Source organism: Lepidochelys kempii, chromosome 3 (genome assembly GCF_965140265.1).
Source record: "Lepidochelys kempii isolate rLepKem1 chromosome 3, rLepKem1.hap2, whole genome shotgun sequence".
NCBI lineage: Eukaryota > Metazoa > Chordata > Testudines > Cheloniidae > Lepidochelys > Lepidochelys kempii.
Window position 1 is genome coordinate 31,877,992 of NC_133258.1, and position 22,741 is coordinate 31,900,732.

The window sequence follows — 22,741 nt, forward strand, 5'->3', positions numbered from 1 at the left end:
TTCAGGACACCAACTGTAGTTGTCAAGTGTTTAATTGACATCATGTCTGAGGTGATGAGTCTTGAGGAAGGATGTGAAGGATAACAGCATAGTTACCTTATGGTATTTTAAAAGGAGCTCCTCCTGTCATGCTGAAGGAGCCACATTGGAAGAAACACAAAAGTTCTTGAGAGGAAACTGGACTAAGTGATGGGGGCTGGGATTGTTGGCACAGCTGAGATGTAAATCAGTGGCTCCATTCTTTATTAGAATTGCAGAGTTAAACAATGAAGGGCTTTAAAGTTTGTTGTGGGTTTTTTTGAGTAGTTGGTGTGTGTTTGCTGTGGAGAACAGGAAGACAGTGAAAGTAAGCCAGGATGGCTTAGTCACAACAAGAATCCAGGAATGTGATCTTGGCAGCAGAGTTTTGAATGGGCTTGAGAAGGGCAAGATGGCATTTGTCAGAGTAAGGGGGGGGGAATGCCACGATTTGAGGTTCAACCCAGACCAGTGAGAGGTTGTGTCATGGCTTGTCTTATAACCCTCAGTGCCTTAAAATGCTCTGCTGCTGTAGCTCCCTGTCTGGATGCTCCCAGTCAGCATAAAAGCATGCGCTCTAATTGTGTGTGTGTTGAGCAGCCCTGTTCAGCAACTCTGACTCCAGAAGACTGTTTGTTACACTACAGCCACACTCTGGTCTCCAGTACCCTTGGTTATTACTAGTCCAGCACACACCCAGTCCTGAATTTCCACAAAATTATCTGCCCTGAAATGTCCAGCCCTCGCCTGGAACACTCAGAGGAGTAATAAGGTACATTGCTCCTGTAAAGAGAAATTATGATGGTTAAGGTCAGAAATAGCTACCAACAAATAAAAGTGAAAAACACGTTCCAATGACTAAGACTTACCTTGAACCAAGACCATAGTTTTGTTAAGATTCTTACCACACTTCCTTCCAGCAAGATGGCTGACCACCCCCTTACTCAGGATGTTCCACAAAGTCCTAAGTGCTCAGTTCCTTTGTCTTCTGAGGTGAACAGTCACTAGGAGTTCTTTGCCCCTCTCTTTTATAGTCCAATGAATTTTTAAAATGTATCCTTCTCAAAGTTCAAGTGCCCCTGCTGTAGGGAAAGGTGCCAGGGAATATGATGGAGAAGTTTCCATGTTTCTTTTTCACTGCTAGTGCTTTCTACAATGCAAATTGACTTGTCCTTGCAGCCTCTGATGTACCAGTGAATGACTCTGATTGCCAATTGTCTGTGATTGCACCTGGATGGAGGCACTGGTCTTTTCTTTGTCTGGAAAAACTTATTTACCCACTCCCCAGACTTATCTGGTTCAGACACATTTAGTACCATATTTCCTTCACATTTGTACAGTCCTTTGGGGATTTACCATATACACACAATGCAATAGTAATGATCATTAATTTATTGGTTTTCCAGTTACACCTTACACAACACCTATTAGATACAGATTATGACATAAGTGAACTTGGATACACTAACCTGGTCAGGCCAGCTGAAACTCACTGTCTGATACCAGTGAGCCTCTTGCCTCCCGAGCACTGGGGTGCTCTTAGGGAGGAGGTTCCCGTAGTCAAGGTGAGGGATGAGAGCCTGGGTGAGAGTTAAGGTGTGTGGAAAGAAGAAAGGTTGGATCTTAGATATTCTGTAGAAAAATCTGCAATGTTTACACAGAGTTTAAATGGATGGTGTAGAGAGAAGTTTAAGAGCCTGTGTGACTGGGAGGTGGGTGATGCGAAAAATGATGGAGAAGGGGAAGGCTTGAGAGGAAAGAGCAAAGCTCAGTTTGGGCCACGTTCAAATTAAGATGACAATTGGACGTCCATAGAGAAATATTAGAAAGGCAGACCGATATGCTGTCTTAGGAGGAGGAGGACAGCTCATCTGTAGAAAGGTAGATTTGTGAGTTAGTAGCATAAAACTGATAGAGCCAGACTTGTGGATTAATGATAGAGTTGTGGGATGCCTCCTCAGAATAGGAGAGGGGAGAAGGAAGAGAACCCAACAGGACCCTGAAGGACTGATTGGAGAGGTGGAAGAATTATGAGAGTGAGAGCTATGAAAGTCAATGAAGGACAAAATTTCAAGAAGTCAAGACTGGTTGACAGTGACTGAATGACCCATCCAAGCTGTGGATGTGTTCCAGAGGGACTTTCAAGCCAGCAAACTCACCAATACTGCTAGGAACCTGAAATATGGACTTTGAAGTCTTTGTATGTATGTGACTACTTTACCATTTAACATCTCTCTTTTTTTTTTTTAAACAACAAACCTTTAGTTTTAGACACTAAAAGATTGGCTGGCAGCATGGTATTTTGGGTAAGATCCAAACCTATGCTGACCTGGCAAAGTGGCCGACCCTTTGGGGTCAGAAGAACATTTTGTATATGTGAGCAGAGTTTTTTAAATAACTTCTCACTGTACTGCACCTAGGTGCTGATTGGGAGCCAGAGAACTGGAATGCAATAAGGGCGCTGTGTGATTTCTTTTTTTGCTTCTTGATAACCAGTGTGGGAAAATCAGAAGCACAGTTTGTGACTTTAAATTCAGTGTTACCCACCAGTCTTGGGAGTATCTGCTCTCCCTTTTGCAGCCTGCCCTGACCTTGGCATTTCCAGTGAGGGCTGCCCTAGGCACACCGGGTCACATCTCAACTGGTGTCCTTTTCAGCAGCCCTCCCTGGGCTCAGTCTGCTACCAGACCAGCAGTGCCCAACCCTTGTCTGGCTAGGTTTTATGCTCGGTCCCCCAGGCTCAGCCTGCCCACACTGACCTTTTGACGGCTTTGCTGCTATTCTATCCAGCCAGCCAGCCAGCCAGACACCTGGTCTTTGGCAGCCTTTGCTGCACTCAGTTCTGTCTGTTGAGCTAGCTATAGTCCTACTGTTTGTGTAATCAGCCAGGCTCTCATTCCTCCCTTGTCAAGCTCCACACAGTCACTGAAGGCTCTGCTCTGCTGTTTGCCTTTTATCTGACCTTTCTGGCCCCTTATTGGTTGCTCCAGCAGCCCCTCCGATTAGCCTCTCTTCTGCAGCCACTCTAGACTGCTTGGAGGACTTCTCGCTGCTTTGTTCTGGGACAGGGTGATACAGGGCCACGAGGTCTCCAACAGGGCGCCTCCAGACCTAGTCCACCCTGCCACACTCACAAATATGATTTCCCCAGCCCTGATCCCCCTCCCGCCCTCTGAACCCCTCGGTCCCAGCCCAGAGCACACTCCTACACCCCAAAGCCCTCATGCCCAGCCCCACCCCAGATCCTGCACCCCAAGTTGGAGCCCTCACACACTCCTGTACCCCAACCCCCTGCCCCAGCCCGGAACCCCCTCCTGCACCTCAAATTCTTCAACCCTGGCCCCACACAGGAGCCTGCATACCCAGCCAGAACCCTCACCCCCCACCCCACACCCCAACCTCCTGACCCAGCCAGGAGCCCCCTCCCGCACCCTGAACCCCTCATTTCTGGCCCCACCCTGGAACCCGCACCCCCAGCCCAGAGCCCCTCCCATACTCTGAACCCCTCGGCTCTAATCCAGAGCACCCTCTCACACCATGGACTCCTCATTTCTGGCCCCACCCTGGAGCCCACACCCCTAGCCAGAGCCCTCACCTCCTCCCACATCTCAACCCCCTGCCCCAGCCCAGTGAAAATGAGCGAGTGAGTTAGGGTGGGGAGAGTGAGCAATGGTGGGGGGGTGGTAAATGGAGTAAGCAGGGTGGGGGGCCTCGGAGAAGGCAAATAGAAAGTGGCAACCCTAGCACCAAGAGGTCCCTGGGTTACACAAGGTTCTCAAAGAAACATACAGGAGCTGTGTGTGAATGTGTTATGTACGCATTTTGTTATATTAACTACTACATTATTGAGACTTCTGAAACACACAATTAAAATTTCTTACATTTAGATCAAACAGGATGCTTTTTAATGCTTTGGACTGTAATCCTGTCAATGAGTGTATGGGAATGGCTTACCGTAAGGAGACTTTTGTTGAAGTATTCTATTTTCATATTATTCACAAATGTATATTTACAGAAAATTAGATGTCACTTACTGTAAAACAAGGCTGTTTCAATCAGACAAGAAGTCTCAATTTAGATTGGATATATTGGAAAATACTAAATTCTAATACTAAATTCTTAGGCCAGATAATGCATGGTAAACTGAAGGCCAGGGTGTGCAAGCTATCTGTACCCTAGGCCAGTGGATGCTGGGTATGGTTTGGATGCACATGTACCAGCTGCAGTGTTCTTGGATGAATCCTTTGACTTACATATAGAGTGGCATTGGAATCTTCTTTCCAACAGGTTCCTTGTCTCAGCATAAAGTATGTGAAACCTTTTCCCCATCAGGTGTACTTGAGGACAAAGTGAGAAGAGGAAAGAGACTGGAGATAAGATCAAGTCTTTAGTGCCTCAGGGCTTTCATGGCAATGGAACAAATAAAATACAATAAAACTAGCTCTCAATAACAATGTTTTAGTTACTAATACTGTTTACTGTTATCTGTTTTTTTTAGATGAGAAACAACATTAGACACTACTTTGTTGAATCTCCTCCTGTTAAATTATGTTACGATGTCATCACATGGATAGCAACTCAAGTAGCAATAAGTTACACAGTTGTGCCATTTGTGCTGCTCTCTGTAAAACCCTCTTTCATGTTTTACAGGTAAGTACACTTCATGGGTTTTTTAAAAATCACTGAACTCAGAGGCAAGTTAAATTATTCTTTTGGCAGGAGATCTCCTTTGAGTGGTGATAAAAATTTAGTATTTGGATCACTACCTTGCCAGCTAAGTGAATTGTCATCCAGTTTGGACAAACAAAATAAGTAACAATTTTCCTAGTTTCTTAAGCACACAGAGCACAAGTGCAGTATTGAATTTCCTGGAATAGGAGCCATTCAGAGCACACATCTGAGATTAGAAAATGGGTCAAGAGGCACAGAGCAACAGCAATAAGTGACCACTGCCTAAAGTAACTTTCATGAATAACCAGCAATAAAAGGGTAAATAGGCATATATTTCTCAAAAGAGAGAAAGTGCTTCACAGAAGGCTCTTAAATGTAGCAGGAAAACCATTCTTTTTCTTTGCATTATTTGTTTGCAGTTTTAAAGTGACACAGATGTTTAACATGCTATACAGTGTGTGAAAAGAATGAGGAGTACTTGTGGCACCTTCGAGACTAACAAATTTATTTGAGCATAAGCTTTCATGGGCTAAAACCCACTTCATCATATGCATGCAGTGGAAAATACAGTAGGAAGATATACATATACAGAGAATATGAAAAAATGGGTGTTGCCATACCAACCCTAACGAGACTCATCAATTAAGATGGGCTATTATCAGCAGGAGAAAAAAAACTTTCGTAGTGATAATCAGGATGGCCCATTTCAAACAGTTGACAAGAAGGTGTGAGTAACAGTAGGGGAAAAATTAGCATGAGGAAATAGTTTTTAGTTTGTGTAATGACTCATCCACTCCCAGTCTTTATTCAAGCCTAATTTAATGGTGTCCAGTTTGCAAATTAATTCCAGTTCTGCAGTTTCTCGTTGGAGTCTGTTTTTGCTGTTTTTTTGTTGAAGGATTGTGACTGTTAGGTCTGTAATCGAATGTCCAGGGAGGTTGAAGTATTCTCCGACTGGTTTTTGAATGTTATAATTCTTGACGTCTGATTTGTGTCCATTTATTCTTTTGCGTAGAGACTGTCTGGTCTGGCCAATGTACATGGCAGAGGGGCATTGCTGGCACATGATGGCATATATCACATTGGTAGATGTGCAAGTGAACAAGCCCCTGATGATGTGGCTGATGTGATTAGGTCCTATGATGGTGTCCCTTGAGTAGATATGTGGACAGAGCTGGCATCGGGCTTTGTTGCAAGGATAGGTTCCTCGGTTAGTGTTTTTGTTGTGTGGTGTGTGGTTGCTGGTAAGTATTTGCTTCAGGTTGGGGGGCTGTCTGTAAGCGAGGACTAGCCTGTCTCCCAAGATCTGCGAGAGTGAGGGATCGTCCTTCAGGATAGGTTGTAGATCCTTGATGATGATGCGCTGCAGAGGTTTTAGTTGGGGGCTGAAGGTGATGGCTAATGACATTCTGTTACTTTCTTTGTTGTTACTCTCACAGATCTTGGGAGACAGGCCAGAGTATGGAATACATCAAAATACATCATACTTCCAAAATACCCAATGGCATGTGTGACTACAAAGCTGGGTTATGTCCATTACAGCTTATAGCAGAGTGGGGGTCACCAAAAAATTAAATTTTGCTATGGTAAATGTAGCATTTTACCTTGGAGCTGTTTATAGTCCAGAATTGTCTATTTTACATTCTAGCAGTAAATATACTGGGAGAGAGTTCACGTCTTGTTGATTCCCACTCTACTCTCCAGTACAATAAAAGATATTTGAAAGAATGCTAGTGGAAATGTTGATGCCTTGCTGCTAAAGATCATATATACGGCAAACTGCCTATGTAAGGGCAGTCAGGTATTTAAAGTAGCTATAATAGTGGCCAAAGTTCTGATTAATGATTTTTTTTCTTCTTCTTCTTTGTTTAGCTCCTGGTATTTCTGTCTTCACATTGCCTGCATCTTAGTGTTGTTGATATTGCCATTGAAAAGAACTCAAAAAGGAAGTATAGAACAGGAAAGCATCAAGTCCTCATGGCCCAAAAAACTAGAAGAAGAAGAAAATGTTTTGGGACAGAACAGTTATTCCACAACAAATAATAGTTTCGATCAGAAACGAGAAATAACCTGCAGATATCCAGCACTAAAGCAATGATTGGGAAATACTATGATGAATATATTTTGTATGTTTTCAAAACCCATTTTTAGCACCTTTTAAAGGGGTTTGTATTTGTTTGCAAAGGTGTTTAGTAAGAAAAGAATGCTGTTGCCTAGGGAATATCATATACAATAGTAAGACTGGAAACAAAGCAAATTAACCCCTCCTATGCCATGTCCCTGTGGGTCATGCCTTATATGAAAATATTACCATTATTTCAATGGGCACTCAGGACTTACAACATATGTCCATAGGGTCAGATGTGTGCCCCTTTGCTGAATGTACGTTGTGTATTCCAAGGCACTGATGGGGTGGAAAACAGCTGTGTCAGTCTAAATTAACACATGGAAATTAATTTTTCCAAATGAATGACTTGCCTTAAACCCTCTATCTACTGAAATATTGTTTCTAAGTGGTAATTTCATGTTTAATATTATGTGGAAACTGTATAATGTTGGGTGCTGTTTTAAAAAAAGACAGGACTATGAAGTGGGAAACTGTTGAAAGGTTGTGAATCTTTTAAAAGGTATTGCAATAAACATCTCAGTATTTGGAGGGTTTTCTTATATCTCAAACTATTACAGTATGTTGCGGAACTGTAAACGTTACCAATGCCAAATTATAGCTTAGTTTGATAAAGAGAGTCTAATTACAAAGAGCCCTTCTGAAAGGATTTTTTTAAAACTAAAGATTCACCTTTTTTGCCAGGGCTAATAGCTCTGTTCTAGGTTTATTTTATTTTGTTGTTTTTAAAAACACTAAGTGGACTTCGAAGCTAGAGACAAAATGGCAGCCATAGTAGAATACAGATGAAGACACTGTGCAAGCCACCAGGCTTTCAGTGAAAGTGCTTCTTACCCTCAGCTACCGGAGTTCCTTATTCTAGCACTTAAACATTTTACAAATAGTGACTTTTTAATCTTTAAGAAGCCCTTCTGAAGTTTCTCAGACATAAAACGGTTAGTTGAAGGTGCTTACCATATCAAATAAATATAACAAGATTACCTTGAGGTTGTAACTCAAGTTAATAGAAAACAAAAGATGAAATCATATGTCAGCCAGGCACTGTATGCTTTATCTTGATAATCCATGGCCCTTCACCCCAAAATGCCTGTGGGCTTTAAGAAAAGCTTTTTTTTTTTTTTTTTAATTAAGATTTCAGATGCAGAATTCACACTACACTTTTGGGTAAGATTATGGGAGAAAGCAATGTTTGGGAATGTGAGACTGATATTTCATTTTGAAATTATATCAAGGAAGTAATGTGATAATATCTGTAACAGACCATTTATTGTGGTAATGGCCTCTGCTAGAGAAAAAATATGTTTAAAGGGCTATGTTTTTATTTGCTTATATTCTGTATTATTTTCATATGATTTTTAGTAAATGCAAACTCTGTTTATCCACATGTTGTTTTAACTTTGAAACTTGTACAAAAAATGCCAGAGCAACAGTAATGAAACTTATTATCAAACAACAGGCAAATGAGGTGAGTAATAAATTTCTTGATTTATATTTTGGATCCTAAAAACTTCTTGGTTGTGCATCTTCCAACATTAGTTGACTGAATATTGTGAATGAGTACAAAAAAGGCAGTTTTCAGCTTTTAGGGACACTAACAAGAAAAAATATAGTCTTCTCGTCATCTAAATGTCAGAAGGCTTCTTCAGCTCAGTTTCCACAGAACCTACTCTTGAGCTGGGTCAGAATTATGTTTTTCTTCTTTGGAAAGTTCAGCATCTGGGTTTTGGCACTCTTCCCAAAATGCCAAGGAAAATGAAGACAAGCTTCTCTTATATGTGGATATTAGCACAAATCTATCAATCCACACAGCTAGGCAGAACTGAGTATACCCTGGATATGTCTACACTACGTTAAAAACCCCATGGCACCGAGTCTGAGTCCAGATCAGCTGACTCAGACTCCTGGGGCTCAGGCTACAGGGCTAAAAATAGCAGTGTGGGTGTTTGAGTTTGGACTGGAGTGCAGGCTCTGAGACCCTCCCCCCTTGCAGCGTCTCAGGGTATATCAACACTGCAATATAAGACCCGTGGCTGGCATGGGTCAGGTGACTCCAACTTAGGGGGCTCAGGCTGTGGGCTATAAAATTGCAGTGTAGACATTCGGAGTCAGGCTGGAGTCTGGGCTCTGAGACCCCTTCACGGGTGAGGATGCCAAAGCCTGAACATGTGCACTGCAATTTTATAGTCCTGCAGCCTGAGACCTGCAAGCCCGAGTGAGCTGATCTGAGCCAGCCAGAGCTAACCCAGGGGTCGTATTGCAGTATAGACATACCCTGAGAGAGCAGTTAACTCTGCACTTCAAAAATGGCTTGGATACTGGCAGTCCGTGTAATTGAAAATGATCACCCTTAAAAGAAAATGAACAGATTTGTAAACTCCTGCCATAGTTATGCAAACAGACCACTCCATCCACTGGGCTATGGTTATCATACCTTGTTTTTCCCAAACACATCTATCTTTTCACATTGTATATGGCTAAGGGCAGGTTGATCTATCTTATTCCACACAAAATGGATCTTACCCATAAATCTGTAACATCGCTTGCATTTTTTCTTTCTGAAAGGATATCAAACTAAACAGGAGACTAGTCAACATTGTACACACTTCTCAGCTTCTTTTGGTTTGTCCCTTTCTGTTGTTATTGAGCTGGGTCCTCTCCTTCAGAACCTGGGCCCTCTCCCAAATGGCATAGAGTCTAATCTGGCACTTCATATACATATCTACATGTATAAGCACTACATATGCAAACAGATTTGCCAGGATGCCAATGCAATACAGTCTTTATTTGGTAGCCTCAAACCAAAATGTCTCCTTCTCCCTTAGTAATCTGGTATTTTCTTTTGGTATGCACGCCAGTAGACATCGTCACATTTAAAAATACATTTGCCATTAGTTGTGCATTTGCAGTAACGAGTGAATATCCTGTAGAAGAAAGCACTCACAGAATTAAGCAGGCTTCTGATGCAAATACAATTTGTGCTGGCCCTTACCTTCCTGGGGAATTGGCATAGATACAGTATCATTTCATACTTGGATATGAGGGAGTATAGATAGTTAAGCAACTATGTACATGCACCAGTTGAGCACTATCTGCAAGATTCCTAGCTTTGAATTGGATATAGCTGTCTGCTTCTGCATTTAATGTCATATTTATCACTCTTGATTCCAATTTGGAATTTTGAAATTCCACAAATGTTACCACTGCTGCATAAGAAACAAAAGATAATGAATCTCATTAGTCTTGGGTAGAATTAGTACCCTTAGAATTTTATCTCTTTGTATTATGCTCATTTGTGAACATGAAAATATATAGGGCCAAATTCTGCTCTTAGATGAGAATACCTCCTATTGATTGCAATGGGAGTTGTGTATATTTATTTCAGGGCAGCCTTCAGCCTTCATGCTTTATACTGTTGCTTTCTCTGCTTTTTCTTATTTACTTTGCTATAACAAATTAAAAATACTGCACCAAATTCTGTGTGTGAATTAAGTTAAAGAGCAGCCTTCAGTAAATTTAATTATTTAAAGATTATTCAGATAAGAAATATTTAAGTACAGTATTTCACTTTAAAGGCTTATGTAATCATTTTAGATGACTATTTTAGTGATATTTTAATTTAAGAAGAAATTTGAAGTTTATCAGATACAAAAGTCACCTGCTTTTAAATATTCAGTCTCATTTTATTTACCACCTCATATACACATTAGATGAAGGATTATATTGGATTCCAATTAAACATTTTTATGAGGGCTAAATATAACTCATCCTTGTTTGTAATGTTATGGTGCTTTGTAGACAGTTGCATATTGAGGACAGTTCTTCTGGGCACTTAATGAAGAGCTAATGCTCATTTTTAAATGTAGTATCCCTCATAGTAACTGTTCACTAATTATTTTTAATATTTTACACTTATGCATTCATTGAAGAAAAGAAATATAAAGAAGAATACTTTGAGTGGTGCCTACTACTGTCACTAGAGTGAAAGATCTGTTAGTTTTAAAAATGTATATAAATCCTGTTTTATTCAGCCATAGACATTCCTTCAATGGACACTTATCATACGAGATTTCTGCACAGGTAAAGTTTTTTTAAAGGGACATGTGAAAAGATATTTTCTTTAAAAAATAGTCTTGTCTGTTTCAAATAACATCTTAAGAGAGAAGATGTTCAAAGAGAGGTGCATATAAATAACTGTATGTGCCCTGGTGTACACACAGATTTTGTATAAGCATTTTGGTTAAGAGTGTGGCTATTTTACCAAAATACATATATGGTAACACCTAGTGTGGACTCCATTATACTGCTAGTTTATATAAAAGTGCTTATAACACAGTAGTTTATTCCTCTGCCCTTAGGCGAATAAGCCATACCAGTATAAAATCCTTTATATCAATTGAAGTGCATCCACACTGGGGAGAGAATTATACCATATTAATAATACTGATATAGTTATAGTGGTACAACTGTTAAGTAAAGACAAACCTAGGTACTAAGATATCATGGGTGAAATCCTGGCCTCTTTGAAGTCAATGGCAAAACTCCCATTGACTTTATTGGGACCAAAATTTTACCCCATGTGTGCAAAATGTATATCAGCACACACATATGGCTACCTCTTCTCCATGTGTGCATGCAAGTATCTGAATATGGGCCTACATCTAACTTTAAAAACCTGGCCTTAGATTAAAACATAAAGAAGTTTAAAAGTATAATGTAATTTCCTCATCAACAATTACAATGTTCGTTAAACTTTGCTTTGTAACTACCCTGGTCTGTTTAATGTTTCTAATTCTCATTGGGGTTATGTGAAATCAGCTTTGAAAACTTCAAAGTTTTTCCTAAAAATAGATGTGTTTTCAAATGAAAAATTGCAATGTTGCCTTTTTTATTGAAAATTAACCAATTTTACAAAATCACAATGAAATGTGAAGTTTTCAGATTTAATGGAAAATATTTTACATCCATAGTTCTCATGCATTAATATTCCAGTTGAATACAGCATTTAAGTACATGTTTAGCCTCAGATATGTCCTTAACCCCATCCTTATTCAGCACAGCACGTAGGTATGTGCTTAAATCCAACTGAAGTCAATGGGACTTAATAACTGTTTGTTTGAGATGAAGAATGTGCATAAGTTCTGTGCTGAATAAGGATGAACTTAAGTAGGCACTTAAGTACACGGCTAAACTGGGGCCTTCCCCAATGATGTGGTGTTTCAAACAGAGAAACTGAAGGGGATGATTAATAAAGTAAACTAAAATTACTTTTTAATACTTTAATTTCATAGATTTCAGATTAGATTTTTGTATTTCTTTGGTTACCAAAACCTGCATTTCAAGCCTATTTGTATTCCCTTTAACAATATTTTAAAAATTCTTTTGGAAGGATTTTGGTTACAGAAGTGTGCAAAAGTAAGCAAATAAATGTACCAGTAAGTTGGCCAGTTCATCCTCTTGTATCTTTCTCCAGGCTATTAGTCTTCAATGGATTAGGCCTGGTTTAGTATTTTAAAAATTAAAAAATGACATGTTTTCATAATTTATTATGTATATCCTTATAAAATTGTGAAAATGCAACACTCTGGACCAAGAAACTGTTATGGTCTGTGGTGTGCATAACCATATGTAAGTGTCTGTATAACTATTTACACAAAACTAGTTTGTCCCCTCGGATCATATATCATACACCACTGGATTAAGTTCTGTTTTTATGCTGTTACTTCAAAGAAAAGATAAATTAAACCTCAGAATGTCAGTCACATTAAGGTCTGAATAAAATGTATGAAAGGACTCGACTGGGCTGTGGCCTAAAAAAGGATCTCCTGACCAGTATCCTAAAGTGAAAATATAACTGTTAAGCCAGAATCCAAATGCAAAGTAAAGGTCTCAGCTGAAGTTTCAAAACAATCTCCACTTAAAAGATTGCCTGCAGCCAGTCTTTGAACACAAAATTTGACTTCCCATTGCCAAATTATTTGAATGGAAAACAACGTAGGGCTGCTTTCAGATGGACCTTTTCCAACTGCTCCATCAGAGAAGGGAAGTGAATAAGGAAAGGAGATTTTGGAGAAAGAGGTTTCATTCACTGAGATATTGACCTGGCATGGGAACTAGACTGAGTCAGGAAGAATCACCCAACTTGGATTTATGGTAGAGTTCTTACCAAAATTTACAATGTGAGCAGACACTGTTGGTTCATCCAGGGTTATGATTTTAATTCTCTTTCCTCCAAACCCTGAAAAGGGTTTGTATGTCCAACTAATTACAATCACAGCTTAATGAAACAGAGTGCCCAGTACTGGAAATCTCTAAACAGTATGGCATTGCATATCAATGGTGCAGCAACATTTTGTCACAATGAGTTAAAGAAAAGGATATTTGCCTACATGTTTCTTTTTTGCCTTTTTATGTGTTTCAGTTCTCTTAACTTTTTTTAATTAACAAGTTTCTCATTTCATACACATTTTCTTGTCCAGTGATATTGACTATTTCTATGAAGAGTCTTCTGACATGTCTTAGAGTGACAAATGGTGTAATATGATTTAGTAGTGACTAGGTAGTTATTTTTAAATTCCAGACCTCAAGAGTATTCTAGATCAGTTAGAAAAGAAAATTCCAAATGTATTGAATGGAAACTAGTTTAAGTCAAGATGGGTGAACATAGCATTATTCAAACAATATAAGATGTTGTAATAAATTATTCAATTTAAGAATCTAAAATATGAAATTTAGTTCTCTCCTGTCTTGGTTACACATTCAAAGGTATATTATTTACCTCAGTGCAGACGTAGTTATGCACCCAAATACCTAAACATAGAGTTGAGAAAATAGGCCTAAAAGTGGATAGTTACGAGTATTCCTCAACTTGCCTTTTCTGGTTCAGAATATAATGCATTGTCCGTGAATTTCATTTTTATTATTCCAAAATATATATTTTTAAAAAATTGTTATTTTTCAACAGATCCATAAACCTAGATCTTGGTGTATGGTAAATTAAAATACCACTGTGTTAGTTACACTGTGATGTGATATTTTAATAATTACTCATTTCTAATTTGTCTCAAGATTGCTGCACAGGTAGCAAGCTGTTATGTTTTAAAGATGTTTTTAACTTGCATATAAATGTTTTCTAATTTGTGTCTTTAAAATCTGATTAAACAGTAGTTTAAAGAAACCTTGAATTTGTTCTGCTAATTTCATTGGTGTCTTAAATAACTGCTAAGTAGTAAAATTATTCAGTGCATTGCAGCAAACCATGAGATCTAACAAGCTAAGTAGACCCTTTGCTAAAAAAGAAATGTTTTCTTCACCAGAGGATCAGACCTCTGATACCTGAACTATTCAACACTACAATAAGACTATCTAACAATGTTAAAAACAATAATTAAGGAATAGTAGGGGTGGATGAAGAGCCTCCAAATAATTTAATTCAAACTGAATATTAAGGGTTATCGATTTTAGGAATATGGGATAAGGAAAAAAACTATAATGGAACTAATAGGGGGTAAAATGTGAGCTATGATGGCCAGTGTAGTTAGGATGGCATCAACACCAGCCTCACAGTAATAGTGAGAAAGAACTGAGTTTTTTCACCGAGTGTCTGTGTATTCTTCAATAGGAGGTAATGGCAAAGTGATTCAGGCAGCACTGACTGGACATGGTACATGACTAGATCCTGGTAGCAGGATCACAGTAACAGGCAGAGAAGAAAGGAACGCTGTGTGTGTATATATAATATTTATATATAAAAATTTTGTTTTTATGGTGTCTGTGGAAATTTCACAATAGTGAAATACCCCAAATGAGTTAGGGGTGACTTCTAAATACTTGAGCTACATGACTGAGCCTAAATCGACTTTGCAAAGCTGTTATGAAAATTTACTAGGCACAAAATCAACTGACCAGTCATTTGTTGTGTGGGGATTAGTGAAAATGACCCCACAAAAAATTGTATTGTTGTAGATATGTTGGACCCATAGTAAAGTGAAATATCCTTCACATGTGGGTGAAATAAGACAATCACTGTGCTCTTGAATTAACTCACTGGATTTATGGCTCATTACAACAATCTGTAACACACTAGCCTCCTCCCCTGTGACTGCAGAGGTGTTAACTGGTCACTTCACCTAGAATAGTCTCTTACAGTATGTGAGAGACAAGGTGGGTGAGGTAATATATTTTATTGAACCAACTTCTGTAGGGAGAGAGAAGTTTTCGAGCTTACACAGAACTATTCTTCAGATGTGGGAAACTTACCTGAAGAAGAGCTCGGTGTAAACTTGAAAAAAAGCTTCTCTTTCTCATGAACAGAAATTAGTCCAATAAAAGATATTACTTCACCCACTTTGTCATTTAATATCCTGGGATCAACACAGCTATAACACTGCATCTTACAATGTGTGTTAACTACTTGTGCTAAATAACTTGTTCTGTAAGTTAGCTGTGACACCAAGTAAGTTTCCCAGACGTGAGGAAGAGCTCTGTGTAAGCTTGAAAGCTTGTCTCTCACCAGCAGAAGTTGGTCCAATAAAAGATATTACCTCACCCACCTTCTCTCTCTAAACCAGGGGTGGGCAAACTTTTTGGCCTGAGGGCCACATCGGGGTTCCGAAACTGTATGGAGGGCTGCGTAGAGAAGTCTGTCCCTCCCCAAACAGACTGGCCCCGCCCCCTATCTGCCCCCTCCCACTTCCCACCACCTGACTGCCCCCCTCAGAACCCTAGACCCATCCACCTCCCAGCTCCTTGTCCCCTGACTGCCCCCCCCAGGACCCCACCACCTATCCAACCCCCCCCTGCTTCCTGTCCCCTGACTGCCCTGACCCCTATCCACACCTGGAGTCCCACACCTATCCAATCCCCCTGTTCCCTGACCGCCCCCCAACCTCCACCCCATCCAACTGCCCCCTGTTCTCTGAATGTCCCCCAGAACCTCCTGCCCCTTATCCAACCCCCTGGCTCCCTGCCCCCTTACCATGCCACTCAGAGCAGCAGGACTGGCAGCTGCGCTGCCTGGCCGGAGCAGCCACACCGGCGCACTGCCTGGTAGAAGCTCGCAGCCCTGCCACCCAGAGCGTTGGCAGCATGATGAGCTGAGGCTGCGGGGGAGGGAGGACAGCAGGGGAGGGGCCAGGAGCTAGCCTCCCCAGCCGGGTGCTCAAGGGCCAGGCAGGATGGTCCAACAGGCCAGATGTGGCCCACAGGCCGTAGTTCACCCACCTCTGCTCTAAAAAATCATTTTACAGACATGTAAATATATTTGTGTGTGTGTATAGTAATTACCCCAAACAATGAGTGGGTGAGCAGAATTTTGTAAGGCTGCTCCAAATCCAGCCAGTGACTGGTTGGATGACACTCTCACAAAACTTTGAAATCTCCCTCTCAACCCACCTAGGTGGATACATTCCTGAATATGCAACAACCCAAATATCTTCAGCTTGATATTTTGAAATAGCCTCACTCAAATGGCTCAACATTCATATTGTTTAACAAACTATTTATTTGGTTCACCCACCCCAAAGAAATAGGATTGTTAAAATGCATCTCAAATGCATCAGAGCTTCAGCAGTTTTTGCTCTGGTATTAGGACTTACCTTGTCCTTGTTGGCTAACAATAATATTTAAAGCAGATTTGGACAAATGTTGGTCTTTGCCAATATATATTGTTGTACAAAATGAGCAGAACCATTGATACTCCCCAAAGGCATACTGTTTCCAGCTTAGACATAATGAAGTCCAACTACAGGCATAGGAACACAGGACTTAGCTTATATATTTGTTGGCAGACCTATTTGTTTAATTTGTAAACACCTAGAGGGTAATAGGATTATAAGGAATAGCCAGCATGGATTTGTCAAAAACCAGTCATGCTAAACCAATCTAATGTCCTTCCTTCACAGGGGTTCCTGGACTAGTGGATAGGAGGGAAACAGTAGACATGAAGAAGTATCTTGATTTTTTAGTAGGGTTTTGACACAGTCGCATAACATTCTTGTAAACAAACTTGGGAAGTATGGTCTAAATGAAATTATTATAAGGTATGTGCAAAACTGGTCAAAAGACTACTTAGAAGAGTAGTTATCAATCATTTGCTGTCAAACTGGGGGCACATGTCAGGTCTTCCAGTCCTGGGTCCAGTACTATTCAGTATTTTCATTAATGACTTGGTAATGGAGTGGAAAGTATTTGCACATGACACCAAGCTTGAAGGGGTTGCAAGCACTTTGGAGGATGGGAATAGAATTTGAAGTGACCTTTACAAATTGGAGAATTTATATGAAATTGACCAGATGAAATTCAGTAAAGACAAGTGCAAAGTATATTTCATTAGGAAGGAAAAATCAAATGCACAACTACAAAATGGGGAATAACTGGCTAGGCAGTAGTACTGCTAAACAGGATCTGAGGTTATAATGGATCATAAATTGAAAATGAGCCAACAATGTGATGCAGTTGCAAAAAAGGCTAATATCATTCTGCAATGTATTAACAGGAGTGTCACACACATGGGAGGTTATTGTTCCACACTACTTGACACTGATAAGGCCTGAGGTGCAGAACTGTGGACCAAAATTGGAGAGTCCAGAAGAGAACAACAAAAATTATAAAAAAGTTACAAAAAATCTGAGCTGTAGCTTTTATTTGTTCTGGAAATGCCTCATCCACCTCTACCTGATTTGGTGATCTGTGGTAGATCCTTACCATGACATCATGTTTATTTTTCCCCCTTTTGTCTTCACCTGGAGACTTTCAACTGGTTTGTTTAATCTTTTTCCGGCCCTCAGAACAATTGTGTACATTTTTCATGTAAAATGGAACACCTCCCTTCCTTCCCCCTTCCATGTCCTTTAGGAATAAGCTATATCCCTCTATACCAATACTCCAGTCATGAGATTTATCCCACCAAGTATGGCATCTGTGATGCCAATTAAGTAATAATTTAGCTTATAGACTAATACTTCCAGTTGTTTCTGTTTAGTCCCCATATGCCTTGCATTTATGTACAGATATTTAAGATGTTGAGCAGATCTCCACTGTTATCCCCATCGTTGCTCCTATGATTCTATTAAAAAGAAAAGGAGTACTTGTGGCACCTTAGAGACTAACCAATTTATTTGAGCATGAGCTTTCATGAGCTACAGCTCACTTCATCGGATGCATACCGTGGAAACTGCAGAAGACATTATATACACACACAGAGACCATGAAACAATACCTCCTCCCGTCCCACTGTCCTGCTGGTAATAGCTTATCTAAAGTGATCATCAAGTTGGGCCATTTCCAGCACAAATCCAGCAAAATTTGTGCTGGAAATGGCCCAACTTGATGATCACTTTAGATAAGCTATTACCAGCAGGACAGTGGGGTGGGAGGAGGTATTGTTTCATGGTCTCTGTGTGTGTATATAATGTCTTCTGCAGTTTCCACGGTATGCATCCGATGAAGTGAGCTGTAGCTCACGAAAGCTCATGCTCAAATAAATTGGTTAGTTTCTAAGGTGCCACAAGTACTCCTTTTCTTTTTGCAAATACAGACTAACACGGCTGTTACTCTGAAACCTACGATTCTATTGTAATTTTCCACTCCCTCTCCATCCCCAGCATTTATAGAATTGTAGGATTGGAACGGACATCAAGGAGTATTCTAATCCAGGCCCCTGTACTCATGGCAGGACTAAGTATTATCTAGACCATCCTTGGCAGGTGTTTGTCTCTAACCTACTCTTAAAAATTGCCAGTGGTGGAGATTCCACTGTTACAAGAGATTTTTACCTGCTTTGATCCTGAAAGAAGATTGCAGCACCCAGGATAGGGAAAGGCATAAAGATACTGACAATCAGAGGTGGGGGTGAGAGACATCCTGAACAATTCATCTCTCCCAATTAGCATAACAAAGGCAGTGACAGCATCATAATGCTTTAGTTTGCAGAGAACAGTAGTTAGTTTTAGATTTGAGGCTTTAGATCACTTATAATTAATGGTAGTTTTACTAAAAATCCAAAATGGAGGCCACACTGATTTTATATTAGAAAACATCAAAAATGGAGGACACAGACTAAATTGACCAATAGCAGATCAGAAAGAAGGTTAAAATAAAGTTCAAACAGGGATGACCCAACTCACTCCAAAATACCTGAAGGGAGAGGTTAAGAGCAGGAGTAGCTAGAGTGACAGGCAGAGTTGATTGGTTGAACAGTTGCCACCCACACAGGGAGGATCAAGGGGAGGATCCATACTAATTACCAACCAATCAGAGAAGGCCAGAAACTGAATATAAGGACAACTGACAGGTTGGTGTATCTGAGAAGAAGAAGAAGCAGCAGCAGCAGCAGCAGAAGAAGAAGAAGAAGAAGAAGACAGCAAAAGGAGAACAGAGAGTAGAGAAAAGCAGCAGCAGAGGGAGAAGATCGCAGGCAGCAGTAGCAATAGACAGAACAGAAGCACTGAAACGATACAGCAGGATTATAGAAGACGTGTAAGTCTGATTTTTATGATGATTCTTAAGGAAAGACTGGGTATGCCTGAAAATAAAGCTGAATGCCTGTTTCTGAGTGTGATCCGTTTGATCACCGTTCACAGAATGGTAATCTTAACTACTCAGTGTTTCTTTAATGTTATATTGTAATGTTATTTTATACATGTGCATAGGGTATTTGTAAGCTACATTGTAATGAGTCTAATGTTATTGTATTAAAGGCCTTATGCATATGTCTGAAAGGGTCAGTATGTACCAATAATGCAACATTGTATTTGTCATACAGTTGGTGTAGTCTTCTGTGCCATTTGAATATATGATCTTTAAGTGGAATGTAATTGTCTTACTACCTATTATATCCTGTAATGCTTGCTTTCTTGCTTATTGAATATACTGTAATTGCCTAATTGTCTCTTAATAAATAAGACTTTTCAGAGAATTGCTGCTTGTATGTCAATCCTTTGAGCGGAAGGCTATATCCGTGTCCTCCCAAGGGTCAGCAGAACTAGTGTACTCTGGGGAGTCCTCTGCAGGTCAGAGACATACCCCCTGGTAATACCCTGGCATTTCCTCTAAGGCAGTTCACTTTCTTATTACCCCTCTGGGCAGAATAAGTTGACAATCAATTTATGGTTATAGGCAGTCCAGTGTTGGGATGCCTTAAGTTTAAATTTTGGGGTAGCAAATTGGCTTCCCTGGGTGGGCTTGAGGCGTTAGTTTAAGATAAAAATGCCTCCTATTGGATAGAAGGATGAGTGACACCAAGCATTACATTTTCTTTTCTCCCTTCTTTCTCATTCTTTTTACCTTTTTCTGCTGTTTATCTTAAAAACCAGTTTTTCATGAAGCATGCTAAGGGTAAGTAACTAAAGGTAAGTGAAAGTTTAGATCTAAAAGGTACCTGGCTAGGAATTGTTGTTTACACTGCTGCTGGAGCCATAATCCTAGTAGAATTAGGAAGCCCAGGTAAATGTTTAGGGACTGGTGGAAGGGTCAGTATAGTTGTGATCAGGCTATTCATTAGTTCAGGCCATCATACCCAAGTGTAGGGGTCGTTATGTGCCAGTGAATAGCTAAGGTCGGGCCACTCATTAATTCAGGCTGTCATACCTTAGCACAGGGGTCGTCATGCCCCGGTGAGCGGCTAAGGCTGAGCTGTTTATTAGTTTGAGCCATCAAACTCAGAACGCAGGGGTTGTCATAACTCAGTAAACAGCTGCCGTCAAGATCACAGCAGGTATAGTGTTGTAGGTTAGATTTAGAAGATACAATTGTAGGTACAAAGCAAGGATCACAACTCAAATTTTCACCTTGTAAGTCATTTGAGTCAAAGTGAAAAAGCCTAGGTAAATGTTTTCAGGCCGGAAGAAGGGCAGTCAGACCCACAGGAAACAGAATCGGGCACATAAGGCCTAAGGAAGGCAGATTCTGGGGTCAGACACCAAGGATAGGAAGGCCTTGGAAGAACATAAGAACGGCCATTTTGGGTCAGACCAAAGGTCAATCTAGCTCAGTATCCTGTCTTCCAACAGTGGCCAATGCCAGGTGGCCCAGAGGGAATGAACAGAACAGGTAATCATCAGGTGATGCATTCCCTGTCTCCCATTCCCAGCTTCTGGCAAACAGAGGCTAGGGAGGCAGACTTTATCCTGCAAACTCAGAGAACAGGGTGAAGCACCTACAGCAGAAGGCTTGAGAGAGGCAGGATTTATTCCAAGAGTTGAAAAAGTGAAATGAGTAGAGTATTAGAGATTAAGGATTAATAGTAAAGTTTTTAAATAAAAAAAAGGGGATAGGGTGATCATATAGAAGTGAGATTTTGAAGGGCTAGCAGCAGTTTGTAGGTTTTGAGGAAAATTACCAACTCAGGTGTGGCTGGGGTTGTAATCATACCCGGAGACCACTACCTGGCCAAGCAAGTAACCTCAAAAATGACAGCAAAAGGGAAACTGAGGCACCATAGCATTTTAGAAATAATGTTAGGAAGCAATTTGGAAGATTTTGCTAGAAAGGTAGGATGTGGTCCTTGGAAGGAAAATGTGTTCATTGGGCCTGGTGCTTATTAGGAACTCTGCAGGCTATGGGACCAATGGGTTCAGCCTAAGAAAAAAGGCTTTTTCTCAGGAGAACCAAGTAAGAAGGAGAAAAAACAAGCTGCCTTGCAAGGGCTCCAGCTTATAGCTGGAACTCTAGATGCAGAAATGGATACGTTATTAAAAGAAATACAAGAATTAAAAAAGAAAAAAAGCTTAAGGATGAAGAGTTAGCTAATTTAAAAATAGAAACTGATACATAGTTGCTCTCAATGTTGACTCAAACAGTACAAATTGTGGAGTCCCAAAATGAGCTAAATAAAATAAAAGAAGAGGAAAAGTCAATGAAAGAAGTTGAGGAATGGAAGCATAAAGCAATGGATAGGCAAGCTGCAATGAGAGTAATACTCTCAGATGCAGGTGAAAAGAAAGAAAGAAACCATGCAGCTTGTATAAATTTGCTTTTACATTCCAAGGATGACTGTTTGTTTCACTCAGACTCCACAGAGTTTTCAAAATTCACCAGCTATTTGTCATATACATGTAAATAAGATGTGGGATAAAATGCCTAATAAGGATAGCATCATATCGTACATAAATGATATCCTTATTGTACAAAAACTAGGGAAGAAAACTTAGAAATATTAGATCAGATTTTACAAAAGATAAAGGAAACAGGGTTTAAGGTTAGTCCGGAGAAGGTTCAAATATGCCAGCAGCAAGTACATCATTTAGGAATAATGTTGGGACAAGAAGGACGATCACCAGATAAGCAAAGGGTGGAATTATTGCAGAAGTTACCAGCCCAGACAGATATATCTACCTTAAGGTCATTTTTAGGGATGGCAAATTTCTCAAGAGATTTTATAGAAAATTATGCAGAAAAAGCCAGTCCATTGTATAAGTTATTAAAGAAAGGTAAAAATTGGGAATGGGGATTAGAACAGCAGAAAGCTTTACTCATCTTAAAAAAGGATTAGTATAAGCCCCAGCTTTAGCATATGCAAAGGTAGGACAACTTTTTGTGCTCCAATTCGCTACCATTAGCACTGGAATGAGTGCTGTATTAAGCCAAGATCATGGTACAGGTCTTCGACCAGTAGCATATGCCTCTAAGATCCTGAATGGAGTGTAGAACAAGGATTCACTCCTTGTGAAAAAGAGGTATTAGCCTTAGTTTGGGCTTTACAACTTTGGGAATATTTAGTAGGACTATCCCTAGTGCTTCTTAAAACATCCCATTCTCCTGTGAGATATGTATTAACAGGAAAGATTCATGATGGACATGTTTCTAGCCTTAGATTAGCAAAATGGACGTTAGCTTTATTGAAGGTCCCAAGTTTATCACCAGTTCCTTATGGTCTTATAACTGAAGGGGAAGAACATGAGTGTCCCTTACCAGAAATTCCTCCCAAAGGAC

General features: G+C 40.0%; 1 protein-coding gene across 7 annotated transcripts in view; it reads left to right on the top strand.

Annotated features, from left to right (window-relative positions):
- Positions 1–8,539, top strand: part of MBOAT2 (membrane bound glycerophospholipid O-acyltransferase 2) — a 217,642-nt gene extending 209,103 nt beyond the window's left edge. For 5 of the 7 annotated variants that reach the window (XM_073336059.1, XM_073336061.1, XM_073336064.1 and 2 more), the window contains 2 exons: positions 4,517–4,668; positions 6,562–8,539. In XM_073336059.1, the coding sequence (XP_073192160.1) occupies positions 4,517–4,668; positions 6,562–6,787 (378 nt within the window). In that variant the 3' untranslated portion in view covers positions 6,788–8,539. Of the gene's footprint in view, positions 1–4,516; positions 4,669–5,704; positions 5,900–6,561 lie in introns of all 7 variants that reach the window. The other 2 variants (XR_012157926.1, XM_073336062.1) reach the window with 2 other exon arrangements.
- Positions 8,540–22,741: the final 14,202 nt, after the last annotated feature.